At 39.7% G+C, this 22,099-nt stretch overlaps 1 protein-coding gene across 2 annotated transcripts in view; it reads left to right on the forward strand.

Moving 5' to 3' along the window:
- Positions 1 to 22,099, forward strand: part of RABGAP1L (RAB GTPase activating protein 1 like) — a 588,371-nt gene that overhangs the window by 378,987 nt on the left and 187,285 nt on the right. For both annotated transcript variants that reach the window (XM_082265880.1, XM_082265881.1), the window contains exons 15-16: positions 4,418 to 4,543; positions 12,514 to 12,657. In XM_082265880.1, coding sequence (XP_082122006.1) covers positions 4,418 to 4,543; positions 12,514 to 12,657 — 270 coding nt within the window. The remainder of the gene's footprint in view (positions 1 to 4,417; positions 4,544 to 12,513; positions 12,658 to 22,099) is intronic.

The raw sequence follows: 22,099 nt of genomic DNA on the forward strand, positions 1-22,099 counted from the left end.
CGGGAGATCCCCGCTCTGTGTAATCCGGCGGCTTTAATCTCAATACAATAGTGAGGCTGCAGATGGACACTGATCAGGCTGCAATGATGGGCACTGGTGAGGCTGCAGATGGACACTAATCAGGCTGCATTGATGGGCAATGGTGAGGCTGCAGATGGGGACTGATCAGGCTGCATTGATGGGCAATGGTGAGGCTGCAGATGGGCACTGATCAGGCTTCATTGATGGGCAATGGTAAGGCGGCAGATGGGCACTGATCAGGCTGCATTGATGGGCAATGGTGAGGCTGCAGATGGGCACTGATCAGGCTTCTTTGATGGGCACTGCTGAGACTGCATTGATGGGCACTGACTATTATCTTGCTTCAAAGTTCTTAATTTAAAATGTAAGTTTTTTTCCTGAAACTTACCTCTTAAAATTAAGGTGCGTGTTATACGCCGATAAATACATTGTCATTTAAAAAAGGAAAGTGTGAGTCTGGTTGTATTCATATTTTCATATTTTCTTTATTTTGCTAAGTGGTCAGAGACTCTTGCACAGATTTATTTTTCCCACTGTGTGGTTTCCACATTTTTGTCTTTCTTTTGTAAATATCTAACTGCAAACTTTGAGTACTGTTAAAGGACCTTTTCTATTCAACTCAGAAGAGAAAAAGATTGCAGTTGCCCAGATTTGTGTACCAGTGGGGGGGGGGGGGTCACCCTGCTCTGTACCCCCATTAATCAGCAGTTTGCAGCACTGAAAAAAACTTTCTAAGACTTCTAGAAAGCAGATTGGCCTTATTCACAGCTACTTCCTGGAAAGCTATTGCTTTGATTGTGTTTTTCAAATACTTTTTTGATCAGGCCACCTGGGGTGACACCTGTTAAATACTTTTTTCCTCTCTGAAATTGTTGTCACGATGTGTGTATGATGATAGAGGCAAGGAGCAACCCCTGGCTACCCTTGTGCTTGCCACACTATAAATGTTTCTTTCTTTGTATTAAGGTTTTTAAGAGATTCAACTAGCTTTTACTGAACACAATCAGCAGAGGATACAATGAACGCTCAGGCAGAGACATCTTGTTGTCTGGGCTGCCCTCTCATATTATTTTTCTTGTCTGTACTTTTATCTAAAGAGATGATCAGATCTAAAAATAGCATGGAAAAGAAAGCAGCAGCAACAGACTTTCTTGGAGTACAAAGCAAATTACAGTGTTGTTAGTTTAGCTTCTCTAGCTTTTGTTAGGGTGGATTGCAGAATATGATCATCCAAAGCAAACCTGAGCTTTGCTTTAATCCCTTCTCCCCAGCAGCACATATTCAACTTTTTCCCTTAGGGCTGGAAGCAAATAAAATACCGGTTACTTCTGAATATGGACTCCTTCCATGTGACTGAGCTGGGCCAATCACTAAGTACCAGTGCTGTCACATGGGGAGAATTCATAGTCATGTAAGCTACAACATTGAGTTTGTTTCCACAGGGTGGCTTTTCCTGCTTCTTGCTGCTGAATGGAGTGGCAGGGGAGTGAAGGAATGGGCAATACTTGCTATAGGGAAGGGAGAATTAAATTGAACTTGTTTCTTTAAAGCGATTCTGTAAGTACACAAATATGCCAGCTGCCGCTGCTGACCTTTGACTTTTGATGGAGCAGACCCTAGGGCTTCCATTTCTACCCTGGCTTGATAACCTAATAGTCTCTGAGCTGGAATAGCATGCAACTAAAATCATCTGGGCGTCATCAATTTGTCCAATATAAGTATGTCATAAATTAGTCCTTTATATGGAGAGATCTGTGCAGTGAAATCTGTACAGAAAACTGCACACCAGTCACCACCAAGCACTCGGGGGACACACTCACCAGACAGTAAGACCTCACATGCACAGAGGTAAAAAAACTCCTCTTCACTGAAGCTTTACACCGTCCCCAATCCCTAAGGATGGTAGCAGTACACTTCCACACCGCAGGAAAAAACTGAAAAATATCTCAGAGTAGTGTAATACCGTAGCTGTATTTATTAAAATCAAGTACAAACAAAATAAATTAAGTCAGCTCTAACTTACAATCGATCATGAGCCCCTGATGACATCCCATAAGACAAAACACATTGGGTGGAGCTAGTGGACTCACGGTGCATGCAGTGTCCGTTATATAGTTTTATAAATATTACACTATTTGGAGCTGTTTTTTTTTTTCCTGTGGAGTGGGAAAGTGAACAGCTACCATCCTTAGAAATTGGAAACGGTGTAACGCTTGAGTGAAGATACATTTTCCCTTAGTGGAAACAAACAAGTATTGACATCAGTGTTAGTTTCGCCGACCAAATTGGTTTTGTCATAATTTTCCAAACGAAAGTCACCCCATATTTTCATAAATTGAACGAACGAAAATGGAACGAAATTGTGAGGGAGAGACATTTACCCACATAAACCTACGATTTCATCAGGGCTCTGCCTGTAAATCCCTTGAATGCTTCCCCTCCCAGCAAGTATGGTAGCAACCATAGTGTGCTTAGTGATATGACATGCTTAGCACTGTGCAGCAAAACAGGCAGCCTGAAATGACCGTCCAGAGCACTGTGTGCATTACAAGCCTCCTTAGATTGTCCAGACCAATGTGTGCATTACAGGCCTCCTCAGACCATCCAGAGCACTGTGTACATTAAAGGCCTCCTCAGACCATCCAGAGCACACTGTGCTTTACAGGCCTCCTCAGACCGTCCAGAGCACTGTGTGAATTACGGGCCTCCTCAGACCATCCAGACCACTATGTGCATTACAGTTCGCCTCCTCAGACCATCCATACCACTGTGTGCATTACAGGCCTCCTCTTCAGACCGTGCAGACCACTGTGTGCATTACAGGCCTCCTCTTTAGACCATCCAGAGCACTGTGTGCATTACAAGCCTCCTCAGACAACAACTGATCAGAGCACTGTGTGCATTACAGGCCTCCACAGACCACTGACCAGAGCACTGTGTGCATTACAGTCCTCCTCAGACCACTGTCCAGAGCACTGTGCAGAATAACAGGCCTCCTCAGACCGCCCAGAGCACTGTGTAGCATTACAGGCCTCCTCAGACTATCCAGAGCACTTTTCATTACAGGCCTCCTCAGACTATCCAGAGCACTGTTCATTACAGGCCTCCTCAGACAGATGACCATCTGGAGAACTGTGCAGCATTTTGGCTGTGCCTGTGCATGTAGGCTAGTTTCTGAAATGTTGTGTTGTGTGCAGTTTTTTGAACTGTTAAAATTCACGTAAATGTGAAGGTGGCATCACAGGCAAAGAGTTAATTTTTTTATTTTAAAGTTACACTTCTCTAAAAAAAAAAAAAGCAATGTACCTGCAGATTTTAGTCGACTAAATATGATTAAAACTATAACAATTGCAGATGACTAAAAAGCATCTAAAACTAATATGGCATTTTGGTCAAAAGACTATGACTAAAACTAAATGGAAATTTGATGTAAAAATTAACACTGATTGAAGCTGCGCTTGTGAGGGCCTACTGTCTGGTGAGAATATACCCTCAGTGCTTGGAGATGATTGTTGTGCCCTACACACTTAAGTCATTTTCAATACACAGATCTCTCCATACAAAGGGCTGATATCTGGGATACCTTTATTGGACAATTTTATGTTACCTATATGATTTTGGATGTATTACAAAATGATCGCTTACATTTTTTCACACTTTTATTTTGTTGAAGTGCAGTATGGCCCAGTCAAAAGATTGGTGTAGACCAGATCATATTTTAGAAGTTACTTTATCAGAAATAGTCAATTCCCACAATTTTTTCACACACATTATTTTACAACTGTATGAGTGGTTAAAATAAATGTTTTTGTTGTCTGGTATCAGCCAATCAGAATTCAACCTGCAGTTAAAATGAAGTCTGATTGGTTTCTGCAGAGCAACACAGAAACATCTTATTTGTCACACTTGAATAAATCAAAAGCTAAACTGAACATGGTGTAAGGGCCGGTGTGTTTTGGGACAGACATGATACAGTAGAATTGTTAATATCACACTGGGCTGTAAAACAAAGCTGCTGAGTACATTAGATATAGTGTAATTGAAGTATGTTCAATTTGGATTTTCTCAGGATTGTACAATTATAGTCCTTGTGTGTAAGGAGGGGTAAAAGTTGGAACAAGTCTTTTTTTTTTAATGAATATGGCCATACTATTGGTTCAAGGATATGGGTATCAGACCAGGAAGGCTGCAGTCATACCAAAGGTACAAATGTCCTTTTCCAGTGCTTTTGATTCTGGACTGTACATTTTTAATCAGTTGTACAATCAAGGCACAAGAAACTGGATTGTACATAGAGATTATAATGTTTATGACAACCTTAGTGCAACAGAGATAATTAACTGCTATCAATAATGAATGACCATTCACTTTTGTTATTTTTATTGTTCCTGTGCAGATGCCAGAAGAGCAGGCATTCTGTGTGCTGGTCCGGATTATGTATGACTACCAGTTTAGAAACCTTTACAAGAATAACTTTGAAGATCTTCATTGCAAGTTTTACCAGCTTGAACATCTCCTGCAAGTGAGTTTTTTGTATTAAAATCCAACTCCGGGCTCTTTTTTTTTTTTCCTTACTCGTTATCTCCTCCAGTTAATAGTTTTCTCCACTAGATGTCCTCAGTTGTCGGGGTTGATTGACACCTGGTGTCATTTAGCAACAAAGTAGTTGCTGCTACTTGGGGACACAGCCTACATCCATCTATGGAATGCTGCCAACACCTAAGCCTTGCTTGGCTGCTAAGTCCAAAATATGAAGGAAAAGAATGTGTCCATACATTGACTGCCAAAAACATAAGAGGTTCATTTCCAAATAGCAAATTACAGCTACATTGGCAGTCCCAAAGGCCTAAATTGTTTTACTTACAGTGCCCTGATTGTAAGGTCAAAATGTTGCTATTTTTGACAGTCCACTTTGGACTTGAAACATTTCATCACAAAATAGTTATTGGATTAAGGTGACTGAGTTCCCAATGTGCCTATAAATGCTGGGGTATGATCCCATTAAAACTGAGGAAACCAGATGGATGAGAAATGATCTTATCCAACATTACAAGTCCAGCTATGATTAGAACTACTATCTTACTTAAAGAGACCCTATCACAAACTTAAACATTTCAGATAAAATAACAGAAGCTGCAAGCATGTTCAATGCTTACTTGCTGTGTTTTTCCTTTTTTTTTAATATTTTTTTTATTGGTTTGCAATGTGCCTTTAACTGCTTGACCTCCATGAGGTTTTACCACCTTTATGACCAGGCCATTTTTTTTGCTATTCAGCATTGGGATACTTTAACTGGTAATTGCGTGGTCATGCAACGTTGTACCCAAATTAAATTTGACATTTTCTTCACACAAATAGAGCTTTCTTTTGGTGGTATCTGATCACCATTGGGTTTTTTATTTTTTATTGTATATAAAAAAAAAGACTAAACATTAAAAAAAAAAAAAGTTTTTATTTCTGCTATAAAACATAAAAATAAATTTGAAGTTCTTCATAAACTTCATAAAAAATAAATATGTATTTTGCTACATGTCTTTGGTAAAATCCCAATAAGTGTATATTGATTGGTTTGTGCAAAAGTTAAAGCGTCTACAATGGTATATATGCTTTTTTTTAAAAAAAATTTTTATACTAGTAATGGCGGTAATCAGCGACATAAAATGGCACTGTGATAGTGCAGGGGGCAATCTGACACAGGATGGGAACTAACTGACATCACAAGTGACACTAATACAGCGATCAGTGCCAATACTTTACACTTTCACTGTACTAATGACACTGGCTGGGAAGGGGTTAACATCTAGGGTAATCAAGGGGTTTAAAATGTGTAATCAATGCTGCTTTTACTAATGCTGCTTTTACTGATCAATGCGTCTGATTTTTCTCCATGCTTTGCAGGGGGAAAAAAACAGCCACATCCCTTCTCCATGTACAGAGCCCTGTGTCATTAGTAACTACAGGGCTCTGTACTGTATTGCGCTAAGCCGATCAGCAGGTCCCGACGATTAATTTTTTGGCTGGGACCTGCTGACCCGACTTGTGCTGTACTGAATCACAGAGCAGATGGGGCACGCGTGCCCCCTACCCGGAGCGCCCACCTTGTCGCCATATATGTTCATTGGGAGGGCCACAAGTGGCTAAACTTGCTAGAAAATGTGACTTTTCCATTACTTTGCATGTTCTAGCCCTCTTCTCTTCTGGAAGTATGAAATTATTGTCCGTGCTGGCGCAGCTCCTCTGCCCTTACCAGCACCTCTCTGCATAACCTTTTATGTAGCTGCACTTTTCTAGAAGTAGATTACCTATTATATACTAATATATGTTTTTCACATTGATATTTAAAATAACATTTCTATTCAATGTAGCAGTCACAAAGCGTTCTATTGTAGGTAATGTACCTAGAGGGGAGAACTGTGCCAAATTTACACAAAAGGTGATATTACCTATTTACAGGAGTGTTTACTTTTTTCCCTATTGGGTTTGTATACTAAATATTTGTGTATCCGTATGCAGACACACGGCCCCACTAATGCTGCTGTCAATATTACTCTAAACCTTTCCTTAAAGGAATGGCCATCTGTTTCCCTTCGCTCTCATTCTGCATAATAAACAGCCTGGATGTCACTGTTGATATTTTCCAGCATGGATTTCTCTTCTGTGCTGCCAATGTTTACTCCTGGATTTCTTTAAGTTGCACAAGCCAGATAGAAAGCAGCAGGGCTTGGATTCCTTAATCTGGCATTGTGCTATTGTGAGATGAGCAGAGGTTTTTATACAAGGCTGCAGACTAGGGAATGTCCTGTCTTATTCTTTTCTGTGACTTTCAGTGCCTAAAAGAATGCCATTAAATTGTTCATTTTACCTTATTAAATATATTGATACACTACAGGCGGTCCCCGGGTTACAAACATCCAACTTCTAAACGACTCCTACATACAAACGGAGAGAGATAACAGGAAGTGAGGAGAAATCTTCCCCTAGGAAGGGAAATTCACTCCTGGAAGAGTTCTCATGGGAAAAAGGTGTCTCCACTGAAGCTTTATCACTAATCCTTGTTTCTACAACAACCCAAAATTTTCAAAATCCAGTTTTCATAGGGATAGAAAGTGAGGTGAAATCTTCTGAACGTCAATGTCTCTGATCACCAGCACACCAGTTATATGATAATGCTGTACCACACTTGTGTCAGTATGTTAAAAAAAATTGTGACTTTTTATATTTTTTTTTTATCTTTTACAACTTCAAAAAACACAAAATTACAACTTCAAAAAACTTTCAATGCCTCTTGCTAAATACCTTGGACTCTCTACTTTCCAAAAAGAGGTCATTTGTGGGTATTTGTGCTGTCCTTATATGTTTGGGCCCCAAGAAATGATAGGGTGTCAGGATTGATCAATTTTCAGATACAGTGCCTTGCGAAAGTATTCGGTCCCCTTGAACTTTGCGACCTTTTGCCACATTTCAGGCTTCAAACATAAAGATATAAAACTGTAATTTTTTGTGAAGAATCAACAACTAAGGATGATCGAACTTTTGAAAAGTTCGGTTCGACCAGAACATCCGAACTTCCCGAAAGTTTGGCCCGGATTTCAGAACCCCATTGAAATCAATGGGACCCGAACTTCTGTAATCAAAAAACACAATTTTTAAGCCCTAAAACCCAATAAATGCCCCTAAAAAGTGCCTAGGGTTCTGGGTCATGCCCCATTAACTATTAATCACACAAAAAAAGTTCTTAAAAATTGTCATTTTTGATAAAAAAGCCAATTATTGAAAAAATTAAAAAAAAAGAGATTTTTTTATTTTGACTTTGGATTTAGTATCTGGGGGTGTATATACACACATCCATATATTTATATACACACCTAGACATATATAGGTGTGATAGTAGCAGAAATATATGCTAGCGCTAATGAAATCATTTACAGTAATATATTTCTGCTACTATCACACCTATATATGGCTAGGTGTCTATATACATATAATTATGTGTGTGTATATACCACTATACACAAGATCAGATGTTTTGCCTGCCTCAAAAGAACCCCAAAAAATGCCCAAAAAAACGCTAGCGTCAAAAAAAAAAAATGCCCAGGTGTGTTTTTGCTGGCATTTTTTGGGGGTTTTTGGAGGCAGGCAAAACATCAGAACTTGTGCACAGTACCACTATACACAAGTTCAGATGTTTTTCCTGACTGCAAAGAACCCAAAAAAATGCCTTCTATTAAACCGGCAAGGTGTGAAAACCGAGAAGCCATATTGGTGAAGATCTGAAAGTTTTCTAATACAAACGATCTTTTTTTTTTATGGTTCTGGACATGCTACAGAGCTGAAACTTCACATGTACACTTTTTAGACCCCCCAGATCTGAAATCCAAAGATCTGAAAATCTAAAAATCAAAAAATCTCTCTTTTTTTTTTTTAATTTTTTCAATAATTGGCTTTTTTATCAAAAATGACAATTTTTAAGAACTTTTTTTTGTGTGATTTTGTGTCTGGGGGGGGTCTAAAAGGTGTACCTGTGAAGTTTCAGCTCTGTAGCATGTCCAGAACCAGAAAAAAAAGGATTGTATGTATTAGAAAACTTTCAGCTCAGGGGGTTAGCTTCTCTCCTCGGTTTTCACACCTTGCCGGTTTCAAAGCAGGCATTTTTTTGGGTTCTTTGCAGTCAGGAAAAACATCTGAACTTGTGTATAGTGGTACTGTGCACAAGTTCAGATGTTTTGCCTGCCTCCAAAACCCCCCAAAAAATGCCAGCAAAAACACACCTGGGCATTTTTTTTTGGACGCTAGCGTTTTTTTGGCATTTTTTTTGGGTTCTTTTGAGGCAGGCAAAACATCTGAACTTGTGTATAGTGGTATATATACACACATCCATATATTTATATACACACCTAGACATATATAGGTGTGATAGTAGCAGAAATATATTACTGTAAATGATTTCATTAGCGCAAGCATATATTTCTGCTACTATCACACCTATATATGTCTAGGTGTGTATATAAATATATGGATGTGTGTATATACACCACTATACACAAGTTCAGATGTTTTGCCTGCCTCCAAAACCCCCCAAAAAATGCCAGCAAAAACACACCTGGGCATTTTTTTTTTGACGCTAGCGTTTTTTTGGCATTTTTTTTGGTTCTTTTGAGGCAGGCAAAACATCTGAACATGTGTATAGGGGGTATATATACACATATATGTCTGAATATATACCCCTAGACATATATAGGTGTGATAGTAGCAGAAATATATTACTGTAAATGATTTCATTAGCGCAAGCATTTATTTCTGCTACTATCACACCTATATATGTCTAGGGGTATATATTCAGACATATATGTGTATATATACCCCCATACACATGTTCAGATGTCATGTCTGACATCAAACATGTCCTCAAAAAAGCACTGGCAGTGGCAGCCCCTGCAGCATAAAAAATGCTTGGCTGGTGAGAAGCCATATGGGTGTGCCGAAGCAATTCAGAGAAATGATAATTTCTCTATAGCGGTCACCCTGCTATGGAAGGGTTTTGTCACCCTGCCATAGCAGTCACTGCCAGTTAACCCTACACTACACTACGGTCCCCTTACACTTAACACTTTCCCTACAGAAACTACATTTTTGAAGCTAACTTAAGTGTAAAGGAGCACTCTAACTACACTAGATATCTCTTTCCTCACACTAAAAATGGCTAAATTACACTTTTAAAGTAAAATTAACAGAACTGCTTCCACTCTCTTCCATGTCCAGTATAACAATGCTAGGAATATGGCGGGGGCGATCTTATATACTGGGGGGCGTATTCACTAATGATTGGTCTAGGGACCCCCTAGTCACTCCAATCAAATTCCTAGCATTCTCCTGCCCCCTCAATTGGCTTTTGCTAATGGTTCTGGTCCAATCACGGGCTTTTAAAGCCCATTTCCTGAAGCATTGCATTTTTGGCGGTTCTGGTTGCTGAATTCCGAACTTTTTGGGCAAAAAGTTCTAAATTCGGCCGAACCTCGAACACCCAATGTTCGGGCCGAACCGATGGTCGATCCGAACCGTTCGATCATCCCTATCAACAACAAGTAGGACACAATCATGAAGTGGAACGAAATTTATTGGATATTTCAAACTTTGTTAACAAATAAAAAACTGAAAAATTGGGCGTGCAAAATTATTCAGCCCCTTCACTTTCAGTGCAGCAAACTCTCTCCAGAAGTTCAGTGAGGATCTCTGAATGATCCAATGTTGACCTAAATGACTAATGATGATAAATAGAATCCACCTGTGTGTAATGAAGTCTCCGTATAAATGCACCTGCACTGTGATAGTCTCAGATGTCTGTTTAAAGTGCAGAGAGCATCATGAAAAACAAGGAACACACCAGGCAGGTCCGAGATACTGTTGTGGAGAAGTTTAAAGCCTGATTTGGATACAAAAAGATTTCCCAAGCTTTAAACATCCCAAGGAGCACTGTGCAAGTGATAGTATTGAAATGGAAGGAGTATCAGACCACTGCAAATCTACGAAGACCTGGCCGTCCCTCTAAACTTTCAGCTCATACAAGGAGAAGACTGATCAGAGATGCAGCCAAGAGGCCCGTGATCACTCTGGATGAACTGCAGAGATCTACAGCTGAGGTGGGAGACTCTGTCCATAGGACAACAATCAGTCCTATACTGCACAAATCTGGCCTTTATGGAAGAGTGGCAAGAAGAAAGCCATTTCTTAAAGATATCCATAAAAAGTGTCGTTTAAAGTTTGCCACAAGCCACCTGGGAGACACACCAAACATGCGGAGGAAGGTGCTCTGGTTAGATGAAACCAAAATCGACAACAATGCAAAACGTTATGTTTTGGCGTAACACACCATCCCCACTGTCAAACATGGTGGTGGCAGCATCATGGTTTGGACCTGCTTTTCTTCAGCAGGGACAGGGAAGATGGTTAAAATTGGTAGGAAGATGGATGGAGCCAAATACAGGACCATTCTGGAAGAAAACCTGATGGAGTCTGCAAAAGACCTGAGACTGGGACGGAGATTTGTCTTCAAACAAGACAATGATCCAAAACATAAAGCAAAATCTACAATGAAATGGTTCACAAATAAACATATCCAGGTGTTAGAATGGCAAAGTCAAAGTCCAGACCTGAATCCAATCGAAAATCTGTGGAAAGAACTTAAAACTGCTGTTCACAAACGCTCTCCATCCAACCTCACTGAGCTTGAGCTGTTTTGCAAGGAGGAATGGGCAAAAATTTCAGTCTCTCGATGGGCAAAACTGATAGAGACATACCCCAAGCGACTTACAGCTGTATTCGCAGCAAAAGGTGGCGCTACAAAGTATTAACTTAAGGGGGCTGAATAATTTTGCACGCCCAATTTTTCAGTTTTTTATTTGTTAAAAAAGTTTGAAATATCCAATAAATTTTGTTCCACTTCATGATTTTGTCCCACTTGTTGTTGATTCTTCACAAAAAATTACAGTTTTATATCTTTATGTTTGAAGCCTGAAATGTGGCAAAAGGTTGAAAAGTTCAAGGGGGCTGAATACTTTTGCAAGGCACTGTATATACCATAGTTTGTGGACTCTCTAACTTTCCTACAGACTAAATAATAAACACTGATTTGGGTTATTTTCACCAGAGAAACATAGCAGAATACATTTGACCTAAATTTATTTACAAAAAAAGAAAGAAAATAAAAGAAAATATAAAAAAAAAACACATCTTTCTTTGTTTGGTCTGTTTTTCATTTATCAAAAAATGAAAAACCCAGCAGCGAATAAATACCAGAAAGAGAAACTCCTATTGTGTGAAAAAAACAATAAGAAATTCTTATGGGTACAGCGTTTCATGACCGCACAATTGTCATTCACAATTTCACAGCGCTGATTATAGTCATTCATCAGCGAATCGGAAAATCCAAAGGTTTGCCAATTATAAAGGGCACCTGTCATTTATGTGGGTCAGAGGTTGTGTTCTACTGCATTGAGGGTGGAACACCCTGTTGTGCACACATACATAAGGTATACCACTGGAAAAGCACAGGCAGAGCACTGGAAAGTCACCCGATGAAATCCTGTGGTGAAATGGCATGATACAGTGTAATCCGTTAGGATAACAGCTTTGTATGATGTAATTTAGTGTATTTACATTTTTGAATTTGCCGCCGGTTCCACCCGCCCTGCGTCGCAACGCTTGGGGATGGAAATCAGCCTGGGCAGGAAGTGGGTTAAAGTGCCGTTTATTGAAGTGGTTAAATAAAGCTTATTTATTGTTGGAATTGAATGGCCAACAAGCTTATTTAGGTGGGATGGTCAGGTGCCTACAAACGTTTGGCCGTATAGCATTTGTAGAATGCACTTTAAACAGTTTTTGCATAACCTTATTTGTAGCCCTGATAACTATTCACTAGACTGAGGAAAAGAAAAGTCATTTTTTTGAAGGCCAATAAACGATGTGTTTCATAATATGATGTGTTCTCATTGACAGGATCAGCTACCAGATCTTTACTCCCATTTCATGTCACTGAACCTGGAAGCACACATGTACGCCTCGCAGTGGTTCTTGAGCCTTTTTACAGCCAAATTTCCTCTCTGTATGGTCTTCCACATCATGGATCTTCTGCTCTGTGAGGTAAGGACCAGCACACTTATACCAGTAAGAATCTAGGTAAGAATCCTATGACAATCGCCACAGTTTATCAATGTGTCCGAAGGAAAAGTTGCTTGTAGCAGGCAAGGTGCTGCTTTCTGTCCCTCCTTAAAGAGGAAGTAAACCCTCCTCTGTAACTTGTACCTATAGGTAAGCCTATGATGAGGCTTACCTATAGGTACTGTAAATATCTCCTAAAGATGTACCGTTTAGGAGATATTTACCTTACATGCAGCCAGTGACGTCACTGGCGCATGCGCTCTGAAGGAACGGCCGCTCGTGCCGTTCCTTCAGAGCTCCGTGCCGTGACCGTCGGCTCCCGCGCGCCTGCGCGGGAGTGACGTCACCGCGGTTCCGGCCAATCAGATGGTCGGATGCCGTGATCCCGGAAGACGGGCGATTGTACATTTCGCCCGTCATACAGGTAAGCGGACGGCACGGCGGGGGCTCGTTCTAAGGTAAGTATTTTATAATGAGCTAGTATGCGATGCACACTAGCTCATTATGTGTTTCTCTTGCAGGTTGCAAAAAGAAAAAAAAAACTTTTTGGTGTTTACAACCTCTTTAATATATGCTATATGTAAATCAACCATTTCTTGACACATACTTTCATAAATGAGGCCATTAGAGTGCATTTAAAGAGGTTGTAAACCCACTTTAAATGCTTTTGCCTATAGGTAAGCCTATATTAAGGCTTATCTATACGTGCTATTAATATCTCCTAAACATGCACAGTTTAGGAGATATTTACAGTGCTTGCAGCCGATGACGTCATTGGCGCATGCGCTCTGAAGGAACGGCCACCCGTGCTGTTCCTTCAGTGCCCTATGCCGTGAATGGCAGCTCCCGCGCGCATGCACAGGAGTGATGTAATCGTGCCCCCGGCCATTCAGATGGCCGGAGGACGAGAACAAGGAAGCAGGCCGGCTGGACATGTCGGCCACCCTGTCACTGAACGGGCGGCACTGCGGGGGCTTCATTTTAAGGTAAGTATTTCATAATGAGCTAGTATGTGATGCATACTAGCTCATTATGCCTTTGTCTTTACAGGTTTTATTTTTTCTCATTTTTTGTATGTGGGTTTACTTCCTCTTTAAAGCCAAACCTTATATATTGTTTTCCAAATAGAATAGGAAAGGGTTAGAATCCCTGTCAGGTTTTTTATTGTTGTCTATATTGGGAAAATCACTCTCTCTGTTTGTTCAGTAAATCATTGTCAATGGGAATGTAATATTACAGTTATCACCAGAACAGGTATGGGGGGAAATTGTCCAATAAAGCTATTTTTCCATTGTTTTAAACGGGTATTTACTCACTTTGGAAAGATTTTTTTTAAACTTCCTTTTGTGTCGACAGATCAGGAAGTGAGGGAGACTAGGATTTCAAAAACAATTAAGCAGTTTTAAGCATTATCTACCTTACAAAATGGAGAAAAAAATTGCTTAAGATAATACTTTTTTTTTTTTTAATTATCTTTTAATAAACTTTTTTTTTTCCCGTTCTATTTTTACAAAATACATAATTCATATTCACCAAACTTTTTGCTCATGTTCTCTTAGTTTTAAAATATTTCATAGCCAACAATATATACATATATCTTTATCAATAAACATGGGTTCAATTGACCCTCTTGAGACCCAATCCTTTCAAACTTCTTAAATTATATTATATACAACAAACAATTATAAAGTGTTTCTCCCATTATCTAAATACCCAATTTATTTAAGACTCTCCAAATATCTGAGAAATTCTCCACATTTTTCCCAACATTCCATTTAGTTATTGAAGGATTATTCAACTTTCCCAGTGCAATATGTCCTTTTGCCCTATTTATATTTGTGACAACCCTCTCCATTAATTCCCATTATCTTTAGTTCCTCAACTACTATTGTACTACCTACAATATTGTCTACCATAAAAAAAAACCCTTTATGTGCTCTGTCCTCGCAACCTGTCCCTAACTAATTTTACTGAAAATAATCCTGATGTGTTCAAACAATTGCACCACAATTTTCTAAATTGATCGAGACACCCCCTATGTTGATAAACCATATGTTCTCTTTGCAAGACTTCATTTACAGTTTTTACCCATAGAGAGTGTGTTGGGGGAGCCGTGGAGGTCCATTTCTGCACTATGAATTTCCTTACTATAAAAAGCAGTCCAAGGATCGCCATGCAAATCTGAGTATATAATTCTCTATCCAGCCACCCCAATAAACATATCTTGGGTTTCACAGGAATATTAACTCTAAACACAATGTTAATAGTGTCCAATATACATGTCCAGCATCTTACCAACTTAGGACATCTCCACATCATATGCAACGGCATCCCACCATTCCTTTCACATCGTGGACATAGAGGTGTTTCCCTCTTGTGCCACTTAAAAAAGTTTCTGGGGTGTATAGTATGCAAGTCTCTGAGATGCAGAAAAGGATACCTGTTCTACATTATAAAGAATGTCAGACCACTCCTCATCATTCATGGGGGCCAATATCCATTTGCCAAAACGATCTGCACCTCAGAGAATTTGATTTTGACCTTTTTTGTAAGCATTAACTACTCTATACAAAATGGAGAAAAAAAGTGGCTTTAGATAATACTTTAAGACATGATAGTGGTGCATGTGATGACTGATGGATCTATTAATACTAACAACTTCCTTTCCACCCTATAGCAGTTTTATCGCAAAAGGTTCGCAGCTGTGTGCTGGATCACTTCCGCTGTCGTATCACTTCCACCGTCATTACACAAAGCGGAAGCCCATCGGCGGGTGCCAGGTACTCGCGAGACAGAACTGTGATCTGCCTTTGTAAAAAAGGCATATTGCAATTCTGACAGGGGAGAAAGAGTTTGTGTCCCTGCAAAGCAGGAAATAAATTCTATCTCTTCCCCAAGTAAAAGCACCTCTCAAAGTATAGTAAATTACCGGCTAGGCACACAGTTAACCCTTTGATCGCCCCTGATGTTAACCCCTTCCCAACCAGTGTCAGTACAGTGACCGCGCATATTTTAGTGTCGCACACAATTGTCAGTTGTGGTAAAGCAGTACAATATCGCAAAAAATGGCCTGGTCATAAAAGGGGGTAAATCTTCCTGAGGTTATGTGGTTAACACTCACTAAGCCCCCAATCACATTGATTGTAGCTTTTAAATTGTGCATATCAATGCGACTTTGAAGACATCTGTGTGGCTTCATGCACAGATGTGTATTCAAGTCACACCTTAAATCACCAAAAGTAGTGCATGTACTACTTTTTCAAATCGATGTGGCACCGCAAAGTCGACGTCGCCCTGATGTGAACAGTGCGATTGCTGGCAATAGGATGCAACTTATCATGCGATTTGACCTGTCAAATAGCATGATAAGTTGACCTGTCAAATCGCATGACAAGTCTCTCCAATGTGAACGGGAGCTAAGTGTCCTTGTAGTCACATATTATATACTGCCTCTTAGGTAAAAACGTTAAAGGCAAGTCAATTTAAATGCAGAACTATTACCTTGAATGTGCGTTAGGAAGGGAGGGGGGTTGGCTAAATCAAAGTCCAGACTCAGTATTGGGGGGGTTGAATAAAAAATGCACACCACACTTTTCAGATATTTATTTGTAAAAAAATGTTGAAAACCATTTATCATTCTCCTTCCACTTCACAATTATGTGCCACTTTGTGTTGGTCTATCACATAAAATCCCAGTACAGTACATTTATGTTTTTGGTTGTAACTTGACACAATTTGGACAATTTCAAGGGGTATGAATAGTTTTTCAAGGCAATGTAATTACTGTCTGTGCTGGACTAGCTCATCCGCTTCTCCCTTCAGCTCCCTCCATAACCTTTTTATATAGCTGCAGAGGTAGGAGAGAAGGAAAACTCTGTATGTCACTTAAGTGACAGCTCTGAGTCTGCTGGAGCTGCTGAAATCACATCCAAAATGGCAGCACCCAGCAGCAGTATCAAGGCTTTTGGATATCTACACAAAGCTTTTACATGTAAATATAATCCTATGATCAGCTTTGTTGAAATTAATGGTCTGGAGGGTCTCTTTAAAATGTAAAATGTAGAGCTATAGACAAATCTTCATAGCCGTATTTGCTTGTAGAGTTGCTGCAGGTAGGGTTGGATATTGTGGCCTCAGCCAGCAGTGAGGGGTTGGTGGAAACATCAATTTTGCTGTCTTAAAGCTTTGGTTTAATCTGAAGCTTCCTTTTGACATTAACTAGTTATAAATTATACGGTTCATAAATTTAGTTCCCTTGTGGTGAATTGCAGAATCCATGAATTATTTCCAAATGCCTTCCTTCTGCAACATGAATTTCAGCTGACTGTTAAGCGAAGAATTTTCAAAGAAATCATCCCCATTGCTTCTTTCCTCGAATTATGCTTATCTGCCGCAGATCCTGGAACACTAATGCTTTTCTATAAAGTGTAACACAAGAAGCAGATATGTTTACCTGCAATATGTGTAGCATTAAATATGTAAAATTGTATTTGTCACAGGCATCCACATTTTCCATATGCAATTACTGTTACCTAGACAATTAAAGTGCACTTTTTATATCCTTTTCATGAGTAGGAAAAAAAAGATAATAACATTCCTTCATTGAAAATACAATACGTATACAAGCACTATTGTAAAAGCTGTATAACAGTACCATAAGGTGGACGTTTGTACCAGCCATGTTTAGCTATATGGTTTGGAAGATAATAGTCAAAAACCAATTTCTGCAATGTGAGAATTTTTGGGCATGGTAATTGGGAGCTCCAGAACAGAGAGTTCTTATATGGGGTTGATGGGTATTAGAGAAGATGTTGCTGCTTTCTCAATAACCCAAAAGTTGGATTTTTTTAGAAAAGTCGGGGAGTACTTTTACAGAAATTATACCAAAAAAGCAGATACAGAGTGGTACCTTATCTACACCTCCTCTCTGGGTCAGCCTCCCATTGCTTCCAATAGCATCTCTACGCTGATGATACAAATCTATTTACAGTCAGGTCCATAAATATTGGGACATCTACACAATTCTAATCTTTTTGGCTCTATACACCACCACAATAGATTTGAAATAAACAAAATGTGCTTTAACTGCAGGCTTTCAGCTTTAAGTTGAGGGTATTTACATCCAAATCAGGTTAACGTTGTAGGAATTACAACAGTTTGTATATGTGCCTCCTACGTTTTAAGGGACCAAAAGTAATGGGACAGATTAACAATCGTAAATCAAACTTTCACTTTTTAATACAGTAATACCTTGGTTTGCGAGTATAATTTGTTCCAGCAGCATGCTTGTTATCCAAAACACTCGTATATCAAAGCAAATTTTCCCATAAGAAATCATGGAAACTCGGATGAATCGTTCCACAACCATTTAATGGTATAAATAAAGATATGCTACTATCATATATAAAGTTCATTACTGTACAGTATAAGCATGCCATCTCCTCTGTTAAATAACATTAGGTGTCCCTCTGTCTATACTGTATATAAAGATGCCGATTTATACTGTATTAGAGCGTCTCCGGCGCTCGTGTGACTCCTCAGCTCTCTGCTTCTCTCCTCCCCTCCTCCTCAGATGACGTCAGTGGGAGTGATCGACCCCGCCCGCCGGTGAGAGCAGAGAGACGAGGAGTCACAAAAGCGCCGGGAGACTCTCTGAAACAGTAGAAATCAGCATCTTTATATACAGTACAGGCACAGGGACACATAATGGTATGTAACAGAGGACATTAACAGAGGGGATGGCATGCTTATACTGTACTAAACTGCTCGTATATCAAGACGGTGCTCACATATCATGACAGATTTTTTTTTTAAATGTTGCTCGTCTTTCAAAATGCTCGTAAACAAAGTTACTCACAAACCAAGGTATTACTGTACTTGGTTGTATATCCTTTGCAGTCCATTCCAGCCTGAAGTCTGGAATGAATAGACATCACCAGATGCTGGGTTTCATCCCTGGTGATGCTCTGCCAGGCCTCTACTGCAACTGTCTTTAGTTCCTGCTTGTTCTTGGGCCATTTTCCCTTCAGTTTTGTCTTCAGCAAGTGAAATGCCTGCTCATTCAGATTCAGATCAGGTGATTGACTTAGCCATTGCATAACATTCCACTTCTTTTCCTTAAAAAACTCTTTGGTTGCTTTTGCATTATGCTTCGGGTCATTGTCCATCTGCACTGTGAAGCGCCGTCCAATGAGTTCTGAAGCATTTGGCTGTATATGAGCAGATAATATTGCCCGAAACACTTCAGAATTCATCCTGCTGCTTTTGTCAGCAGTCACATCATCAATAAATACAAAAGAACCAGTTCCATTGGCAGCCATACATGCCCACGCCATGACACTACCCGCACCATGCTTCACTGATGAGGGGGTATGCTTTGGATCATGAGCAGTTCCTTTCCTTCTCCATACTCTTCTCTTCCCATCACTCTGGTACAAGTTGATCTTGGTCTCATCTGTCCATAGGATGTTGTTCCAGAACTGTGAAGGCTTTTTTAGATGTTGTTTGGAAACTCTAATCACGCCTTCCTGTTTTTGAGGCTCACCAATGGTTTACACCTTGTGGTGAACCCTCTGTATTCACTCTGGTGACATCTTCTCTTGATTGTTGACTTTGACACACATACACCTACCTCCTGGAGAGTGTTCTTGATCTGGCCAACTGTTGTGAAGGGTGTTTTCTTCACCAGGGAAAGAATTCTTCGTTCATCCACCACAGTTGTTTTTCGTGGTCTTCCGAGTCTTTTGGTGTTGCTGAGCTCACCGGTGCGTTCTTTCTTTTTAAGGATGTTCCAAACAGTTGATTTGGCAACACCTAATGTTTTTGCTATCTCTCTGATGGGTTTGTTTTGTGTTTTAATAATAATTATGGCTTGCTTCACTGATAGTGACAGCTCTTTGGATCTCATATTGAGAGTTGACAGCAACAGATTCCAAATACAAATAGCACACTTGAAATGAACTCTGGATCTTTTATCTGCTCCTTGTAAATGTAATAATGAGGGAATAACAAACACCTGGCCATGAAACAACTGAGCAGCCAATCGTCCCATTACTTTTGGTCCCTTAAAAAGTGGAAGGCACATATACAAACTTGTAATTCCTACACCTTTCACCTGATTTGGATGTAAATACCCTCAAATTAAAGCTGAAAGTATGCAGTTAAAGCACATTTGTTTCATTTCAAATCCAGCGTGGTGGTGTATAGAGCCAAAAAGATTAGAATTGTGCCGATGACCCAATATTTATGGACCTGACTGTATCCACCCCTCAGCTTACTTCCTTGGTCTCCTCAAGTATCACTAATTTACTAGCAGATATATCAGTCTGGATGTCACACCACTCCCTTAAACTCAATCTATCCAAAACTGAACTTATCATTTTTCCTCCACCACGTGCCCCAACCCCTGATCTCTCTGTCAAAATTGATGGCACACCAATTAGCCCATTTCCAAATGCCAAGGTCCTAGGTGCAGTTCTGGACTCTGAACTCTTCTTCAAGCCCCACATCCAATCACTGTCCAAATCTTGCCACCTCAACCTCCGCAACATCTTCAAAATACGCTCCTTTCTAATTAATGACACAACAAAGCTCCTAGTTCACTCCCTGGTCATCTCGTGCCTCAACTACTGCAATTCCCTTCTCATTGGCTTACCTCTACATAGGCTATTCCCCCTTCAATCCATCATGAATGCTGCTGCCAGACTCATCCACCTTACCAATCGCTCAGTGTCCGCTACTCCGTCAATCCCTCCACTGGCTTCCGCTCACCCAACAAATTAAATTCAAAATACTAATAACCTCTTACAAAGCCATCCACAGTTTAGCCCCTAGCTACATCACTAGCCTAATCTCAAAATACCAACCTAATCACTCTTTGTTTCCCTCAAAACCTCCTGCGCTCTAGCTCCCTTCTCACCTCCTCCCATTATCGCCTCCAGGACTTTTCCAGAGCCTCTCCAATCCTAGGGAACTCCTTACCCCAATCCGTCCGAATATCTCCTACTTTATTCACTTCCAGACGATCCCTGAAAACCCTCCTCTTCAGAGAAGCCTATCCTACCCACACCTAACAACTGTACTTCCATTTTCTCCATCAGCTCTTCCCCCACAGTTATTGCCTTTTGTTTTGTTTGCTGACTTCCATAAATAGTATCATACATGTCTTCAATCCTACAATCAGTCAGCCTATTTGAATTAAAAAAATAGTCACTCTGCTGCTGTTTTGAATCATTGTATGCACCACACTGAGCATTGAGGACAGTGAGCAAAGAACGAGTATCTGCGGTTTTTGCCTCCCTCACTGATCCGCATTCAAAGCTCCCTTATAAGACCCAATGGGAAAGGGATCTGAATCTTACCCTTGACTTGTCTGAATAGCAAGATATGGCCTATGCTTCATCTAAAGTTTTCATTAACATAATTCGAATTATAAAACACTCTTGTCTTGGTATTTGCCTTCTACCCGGGTTGTCAAAATGCATCTGTCCACGCCATCTATTTGTTTTTGACGTGGTCAGTTGGGGATGATGATTGGTGGCAATGTCCCCTTGTGACTAGATTTTGAATTTGCATATTTAATTTGATAAATTCAGTGACGGGGGTAAATATCTGTAAATCCCCAGTGGCAGCCCTCTTTAAAAAGTTACCTGATGAGGTTCCCAGGAAGTCAGTGAAATTGAACATGTATTTATTGTTAGCAGCAATTCCGCTCGACTATGTAAAGAGCAAGTTTAATTGGACTATGATCAATGATAAACTCACCTATACACTTCATAATACCATCAAGAAGTTTGATAAAATATGGGATTTCAGTTCCATTCTGATTTTCCATTTCCCTTTTTTTCCTGTTGCTTTATCTTGTTTGTGTCAAGTTGTCTTTAGGGTCTTACATGGTTTTGTTTAGGCAAATATTCTCATATATATATATAGAGAGAGAGAGAGATTTTTCTGTTATTCCTTTCCCACCATGGCCTTTTACCCTCCCCTCCCTATCCCCTTGTATGGTACAGTTATTCCCACACTTTTTCCATACCTGGCTGAGATTTGAGTTATTGATTAGAAATACTTTACTCATGGTTTCTTGTGGCTCAGGTTCCTGTTTTCTATTTGCTACTGATGATCATTACCTTTGTTTCATACCAATATGTTTACCTGAGAACGTCCTATTGCATATGTCTGTTTTTCTGACAATGGTTTATATTATTTTGATTTTAACTTTAGCTGTATGGCCTCATGCCTTTGCTATATTGATAAATGATACGTTTGTTACAGTCTAAACTTTTTCAATATAAATATGGAAATATAATAATATTTTTTTTAAATAAAAACCGAGTCTAATTTTATTAAATATGGAATAAACGCTGACTGAATGGCAATAACTTTTGCCAGTTTTAATTTATTTCAGAGAAACATAGCAACCCTC

Source organism: Pelophylax lessonae (genome assembly GCF_965119305.1).
Source record: "Pelophylax lessonae genome assembly, chromosome: 8".
In the NCBI taxonomy this organism is placed as follows: domain Eukaryota; kingdom Metazoa; phylum Chordata; class Amphibia; order Anura; family Ranidae; genus Pelophylax; species Pelophylax lessonae.